At 31.4% G+C, this 7,666-nt stretch overlaps 1 protein-coding gene across 2 annotated transcripts; it reads left to right on the top strand.

Moving 5' to 3' along the window:
• Positions 1–4,553: 4,553 nt before the first annotated feature.
• LOC116206684 (protein kish-like) lies at positions 4,554–7,011 on the top strand. 2 transcript variants are annotated; one of them, XM_031539481.1, is made up of 5 exons: positions 4,554–4,707; positions 5,344–5,398; positions 5,490–5,596; positions 6,429–6,463; positions 6,744–7,011. In XM_031539481.1, exons 2-5 carry the CDS (start codon positions 5,396–5,398, stop codon positions 6,809–6,811), a joined length of 213 nt encoding a protein of 70 aa, XP_031395341.1. In that variant the 5' UTR covers positions 4,554–4,707; positions 5,344–5,395; the 3' UTR covers positions 6,812–7,011. The 2 variants fall into 2 exon arrangements, with proteins under 2 accessions (XP_031395341.1, XP_031395342.1); XM_031539482.1 differs by having other exon boundaries at positions 5,338–5,398.
• Positions 7,012–7,666: the final 655 nt, after the last annotated feature.

Here is a 7,666-nt window from a genome sequence, read left to right as displayed (position 1 = left end):
AAAAAAATAAGAAATCGTATTTTATGATGAGATGCCTCTTAAAAAAATATTTTTTAAAAAAAATAATTTCGAAAATTTTAAAAAAACTTAAAAGTTCAATTTAGAAAATTCACATTGCATTCAACGAAGATCACTATATTAAATGAAATATTATTTCATAAGATTTTGTTGCTAATTTTATAATTGGGTATAATTTAAAATTTTTAAAAACTAAAAAAAATGAAAATTTCATTAAAAAACGGAGCGTTATAAAGCTATTTGGGATGAAATATTCACTTTCATATTAAAAAATTCAAAATTATTAAATAATATAAAAAATATAAAAATTAACGAAATCAAGAAATCGAATTTTATGATGAAATATGTTTTTAAAAATATTTTTTTATTAAAAATCAAAAAATTTAAAAGATTAGAAATCCTAGAAAATTCATATTGCCTTTAATTGGATATCACCGTAGTATCCAAGAGAGTTTATGATATTTTTTATTTTTTAATGAAATATTATTTCAGAAGATTTTGTTACTAATTTTATAATCAAAGATAATTTAAAATTTTAAAAATCCAAAAACCGAGAAAATTTCATTTGAAAACGGAAATAAAGTAATTTTACATTTAAAATTAAACTCTTAGGTGGGATGTCCTATAAATTATTTTCCGTATTCTGAATTGATAATTATTTAAACTAGTCGTGAAACTCGTGTGTTGTACATGATAGTTTCACTAATTTAAAAAAATTATAAAATTAAAAATTAAAAAGAAAAATTGCTTGGAGAGCCAAAAGTGAAACAAAAATAATAAAATAAATAAAAAACATTCGCGTTTAGTGATATAAGAACTTAATTTCTGAGAGCATGTGTATAGGGGTAACTTTACCTTTAAAGAGATGAAAGTCACATTACTAATCTTAAAAAAAATGGAAAAAATTAGAAAAAAAACTAATACAATGAAAATTTTGGATAAAAATTAGAGAAAAATCAAATCATAAATTTAATCAACTCACTTGCATCTAGAAAGAGATATAGTTTCGAGAGTCCGTGTATAGTTGTAAACATGTTATTTGATAGCTGAATAGACTCTTATTATGTGAAATAATTAATATTTATAACTATTATACAAAATATAAATAAAATGTAATCTGATTTGTTTTTCTGGTGAACAAATCAATTTTGTTTTTTGAAAAGAATATAATTTTATATATATATATATATGTAAATATTGTCTAACCTATTTTTAAAATATATATGTAAAAACATATAATGCATATATACATTTTTCTTACTACATATACTAAACGTTGTCCACATAACCATATATTAACATATTTTATATTATGTATGAATATATACTTATTTTGATGTTAATATTTATTTTAAAATTTTTGAGATTATTAAATAATATTTTATACATATAATAAAATCTTTCTCATTTATTTCAAATACATTATGTTATATAGATTATAAAAATTAAAGAAATTAAGAAATTGGATTTTATGATGAGATACCTTTACAAAAATATTTTTTATTAAAATAAATCCCGAAAATAAATATTCAAAAAATCTAGAAAATTCATATATATCTATAAAACATTATCTAATCTATTTTTAAAAAATAGCTATCAATGAAACAATATAATTCATATATACTTTTTTTCTTATTATTAAATATACTAAAATTGGTCCACATAACCATATATTAATATATCTATATTATGTATGAATATATAATAATATATACTTATTTTTATGTTAATATTTATGTGATAAAATCATTGTTATCAGAATCGGACCGGATGATGAACCGGAAGGGGTATGGGTTCATGGGTTTATGGGTCCAACTGGGGGTTCGATGGGTCGGATCGCACATTTAATTAAAATAAAATAAATATTCATATTATTAAAAAAATTATGATAATTAAGATAGAAGTATGATGATTTCAAAGATATATGAGAATAGTGTAAGAAAATATAAATATATTTAATATTTCTTACTTCAAAATAAATATTAAATTTTAATAAGTATTTAAAAGTAAAGTTAAAAAAACAAGAAAGTAGTGGTTGTTTGGTTGGTAGTATACTAGTATAAGAAGTAAGAGATCATTGGTTCAAATCCTTACACAACCAAACAATTTTTACAATAAATAGTAAAGTCATAAAACCCATAGAACCGGCCGGATCAATGAATTTTGCTCAAAACCGGCCGGTTTTATGGGTCCAGCGGTTCAAATGTGCATTTTGGGTTTTCAGGCGAACCGGACCGGACATGGTGTCGGTCCCGGTCCGACCGGTCGAACCGGGCGGTCCGGTCCTGTTCTGATAATAATGGATAAAATAATACTTTTGATTTTTAAAAATTCAAGATTATTAAATAATATATATGACAAAAAAATTTAAAAATCAAGAAATCATATTTTATGATGAAATGTCTCTTAAAAAATATTTTTTTTATTAAATGGAATATTATTTTAGAAGATTTTGTTGCTAATTTTACAATTGAGTATAATTTAAAATTTTTAAAACCTAAAAAAAACAAAAATTTCATTAATAAACGGAGCATTCTAATACTATCTATGATGAAATATTAACTTTCATATTAAAAAATTCAAGATTATTAAATAATATATAAATTATAAAATCGAATTTTATGATGAAATATGCTCTAAAAAATACTTTTTATTAGAAATCCGAAAATAAAAAAATAAAAAACCTAGAAAGTTCATTTAAAAAATTTATATTTCCTTTAATTGGATATCAACGTAGTATCCAAAAGATTTTATGGTAATTTCGATTTTTTAAATGGAATATTATTTCAGAAGATTTTATTACTAATTTTATAATTAAAGATGATTTAAAATTTTAAAAATCCAAAAACTAAGAAAATTCCATTTGAAAACAGCGCGTTCTGAGACTATCTGACTAGGCTCACATCGTACCTTTCTTTCATATATAGGTAGGTATAGATTCACAATGTTATTTTTTTTTCTGGATAATTCACAATTTTACTTTTTATTCATAAATTAAGCCCTATAATAAGGTATTATTTGCTTGAAAATAAACAAATGTGATTTAAGCGGTGAGAGAGAACTAACGTGAGAGAGAAAGAGAAAGGAGATGGAACAGAGACATGTGAGGAGAAAAATGTGGAGAGGGAAAAAAAGTGGAAAGGAAAGGAGAGAGAAAATTATATATAATCACAAAAATATTCAAATTAGTTTTTTTTTAATTGGTTGATTACTTTTTTAAATGGATAATCAGGTCTATCCAAGCCTATCCAAGCCAATCTATGGGAGGTGAATCCTCTATCCATTCCATAAATCCATATCAAATCCTTATTCTTTTGTGGTATCCAAATAAATCCACACGGGAGTGGTACAGTAAGGGGTATTGGATCAGTACCACACGTATGAGCCCTTCACAAAATCTCCCCAGACACATGAGGCTGCGACCAAATCACTGTCACCCCAATCCTCAAATGGCGGAGTAAGGAGAAGCTGCAAGGCTGTCGCCTTCGAGAACAGTTAGAGGGAACCAAGACCTGCAATAAGAGAGACAAAAAAGGGGCCAAGGCCAAGGTATCATCGATGGTTCAAACCACAGCTGCAACAAACCTAGTCGAGTCCCCCAACCTACTGTTGTTGATATGCTCCGATCTGACCCAATCGGTCAGATCAATCCTGAACAAATAGGACTTTAAGCTAGATTCGACTAGATCTAGTCAAATTCTCTTTGTTCCCACCGCATTCAAATTCTTTCGCATATCCAACTCCTTTAATTTTTTATACACATCATTGCTTCCTCTAACCCTTTTTTTTTTTTTGGTTAGGGGGGGGGGAGGGGGGATGACAGGGTACCCGAAACTTTAACAGGGTCGGTTTTGAGACCAAAGTTGCAGTGGAGCAGTTAAGTGAGCGTCCGGCAAAGAGCTTTCTTCGCGTATAACAAGAGGTGATGCTGGTAGGAGGCTCCCGAGTGAATATCTTTCCAAACAAAGGAGACTGGAATGCTTAAAATTTCATAAACATAAAATAAAACCAAACTAAATGATAAATTAAGTGAAATACACTAAAGTATTGTACTCTAAATTAAATAATTGGTACAGAACCTTTCACGATCTTAACACTTTGATATAAATTTTTTTTTATAAAAAAAGTAACAATCAAAGTGCTAAATACATTTTTCCTCAAGCTCTTAAGCTTCGTTTGAGTGTACAATCGCAGTACTGTAAGTTTTTTTTTTTTTAAGTGGAAGCATTGTTTAATGAACTATTTCAAAACCACAATTTGATGGAGTTTAGCGGTTGAAAATGTGATTTTCTTCAATAGTTTTAAATTTTTATTTTCTAAATACTTTTACTGATTCTGAAATCAACACTTAAGTATCCACTCAATTCCGAATCCGAACCCCCTTAAAGCCACCTGCTCTAGCTTGCCATGTTAATCTATTTCATGTATCGTAGATGGTGCACGGGACTTAGAGATTAGTTGGACGATGCTAGGATACTCTCGTTCATTAAAAACAAAAAAGAAAAAGAAAAAAGAAACAAAGCTTAATATATAAGAAAGAAAAAACAAAAAAGGAAAAAGAAAAAGACCTGGCTCTTCTCGTCCCTCGTTCTTCTGTTTTGTGCGCTGCTGGATCCATCTCCTCTGTGAAGCGACTGCTCCGTGGGCTGTGAACTCAGCTTCGATCGATCGATCACCCTCGCGTCTCCGGTAAGGCTTCCACTCTCCCTCTCTCCTACTGTTTCCCTTCGGTTGCATGTGCTAGAGCCGATCAACTGTCGAATTATTGCCGAATTTAAGTGAATCGTAGTGAAGTCTGAATAATAGAGTCGGGGATTCCTCCAGGAATCGCCATTGTAGGGCAGTGGATCTTCTTCATATTGGGGCCGTTTATTCGGCAACTACTCGTCATGAGCCTATGATGGATTTTAGGAAATCTTTTGGCCCAGGCACTGGAAGATTCTGTGAGAATCAATTAGGGGTTTCCTGACAACTTAGACCGCTGAATTGATTTGAAGGTGCTGAATCAAAATCTTAATTTGTTGCTTTGTAATATGATAATCTCAAATCGGACTACAATCCAGTGAATAAGCATCGATTAGCATCAGTGAGTTATGTTATGAGGTCAGTAAATCGGCATTATAGTTTTTAGCTCGAGCAGACATATTTGTGTATTAGTTTGCCGAAATAAAGTTTCCTGTCTATAGCAGTTGGTGGATATAACTTCTGCAGCAATTCAGCTTGCTATTTGTTTCATTCAGCTGCCATTATGATATGATATTCTACCTTTTGTGATTGTTTTCATGTTTCCTTTTGGTGACTGAATGATCCTTTTATTAGTTGTAGATAGATTGAAAGCGAGGTGAACAGTAATCAAATCAATTTTTGAGGATACCACATGGTAAGCAAAGTCGGTGTTTGAGTATTTAATGGTTGGTTCCACTTGTCGAACCAAGGAACTGACTTTTGGAGTGGTTGTTTTGAAATTTCAGTCGGCGCTCTTCAATTTTCACTCATTCCTAACGGTAGTGCTGTTGGGAATATGCACGTGTACTTATGTAAAGATGCATTTTCCAGCTATTCTGGAGCAAAGAACTGGGTATGTGTTCCTCATCATCTGTTATTTAATCTTGCTCGACTAAGTTGCATTTGATGATTATTGATTAATGATAGAAGGGTGCTTAATCTATAGAGAAGTTCATCGAGATGAAAAATATAGGAATGTCTTGTTCTATAAGGTCCATCAATATTTAGTCTTATAGCCTGTCTATGCTGCTCTAGTCTTCGACAATCTTTTATTTTTTGATGGGAGGTTTCTCATCTTTAGGTCGTTTGCCGAAAAAACTGATAGTCAAGAGCAGATTTCTGCCACCATAAAGGTTTCAGCTGCTGTTGATTGTGGAAACTATATGCTAAGTAGTAACATTCTCCTCTCTGATGTATCGCGATAGGGAGGCATTTATGTCTCTTGGACTGCCAAGGAACAGTTTTACCAATTTTCTAGTTCACAAGTCAAGTTAGCCCAACAATCTGTAGTATATTTATCTGGCTTTCTTGAGTTAAGAAAAGAAAAATAAAATAAATAATTAAAGCTCTTTTGCCATGCACCTCTTCCACAAATATCTTTATATTTAATAATTTAAGTTTGCAGTTTTTACGATATGAATTTTCGTGTTTCTCTAAGCTTATGCATGAGCCTTAGATTCTGTTGACATCTTGAGGTTACTCTAACCTTGTTTTTCTTGTTATCCCTCTAACCTTCTAAATCAAGAAGCAAAAGAGGTGGGGGGAAAAAAAAAGGGATAAAATTTACTCTAATATGAAATGGTGATCGAGTATCGTAAAAGAGTATTTCTGATGCAACGTCCTGCTAGTATAGCATTTCGAATGTACTGGATATGTGTGGTTTCTGATAGCTATGTGTCTTGCAGATTCCGCGGTTTCTTTTGGAAAGCGGCTAGAATAGGTACATTTGCTTGCTTCTCTCTCATTGAAATATGCTTCATCCCTTGGTGACTTGTGTGTCTAGAACTAGAGCTCCTACCCATTCTTAGAATTTCTGCTTTTATAAGCTGATAGGAATGGCTGTTGAGCTGCGTACATTAGTACGACAATGTAGTGATATAAGATATTTCGTTTATGTTTGATATGATAATTAGACATGCATCCTTTTGAATAATTCCTCAATTTCCATTCTTGATGTTGTTAGGCACTGATATGTTGTCTTTTTGGTTTATTGAATATAGGTGAGCGCTTAAGTCCATGGATGGCCATAGGATGCTTTACAATGGGCGTATCAATAATCTTTTTCTGACAATACTAGCCTTTCCTGCACATTCCGGGATGTATTTTCTAATACGGAACCGAAAAATGGAACGTGAAAAATGTATTTCAATATAGCTTCCTTTGCGATCAACTATTGCCGTGTGGGAACTCAGTCATTACCGTTGGGATATTCTCCAGTTTGTTGTATCGTGCCAATGATGCGTTGAACTTAGACATCAGCTAGTTGAAGTTTTCAGTGTGGAAACCGTCAAATGTCGACCTGATGATGGCCCCTGAACTGGGCTGGCGACCTTATTCTCAATGGATGGGAAGAAGCCGAACATGAACGCATATCCATAGTATCATAACTGAAGCAAGCAATGGTTTTTGTATTCGTTATTTCCCGATCAGTGGAAGCGATATTCACTTGCACAGGGGTGTCTCCTCACAATAGAGCAACTTCCACTACGAGAAAACTCGAAAATGAGTCATAAACGGCTTCTTAGGCTCACGAGGAAGCGTCCTAACATCTTTTCAATCAATATCCCGAACAAATATCAGTTCTACCTTCTCTTCCCGAGCATGCCCAAACAGGTTAGACCACATATTTCTTCGATGCAGTTATCACGCGCGCTATCTTACAATTTTCACCGAATATTTGCGTTGGTGGGATTTAATTATGAGCATTCTTAGATTCCCATGAATCAATTGTTGATTTAATTATCAAACATAAGAATTAACAAAATTTCTAGACTGAAGGCACCTCATGATCATTTTGTTTAAAAAAAAATATATAATTCAATTAAATTAATTAATGTCAAATAACAGATTAATGAAGAATTAACAAAAAGAAATGACACTTATAAATAATAATAATAATAATAATACAGGACGATTTTTTTCC

The sequence above is a fragment of the Punica granatum genome, chromosome 5 (assembly GCF_007655135.1).
Source record: "Punica granatum isolate Tunisia-2019 chromosome 5, ASM765513v2, whole genome shotgun sequence".
Classification (NCBI taxonomy): domain Eukaryota; kingdom Viridiplantae; phylum Streptophyta; class Magnoliopsida; order Myrtales; family Lythraceae; genus Punica; species Punica granatum.
Note: the sequence above shows the minus strand (reverse complement) of the source record. Positions and strands in the feature narration are given on the sequence as shown.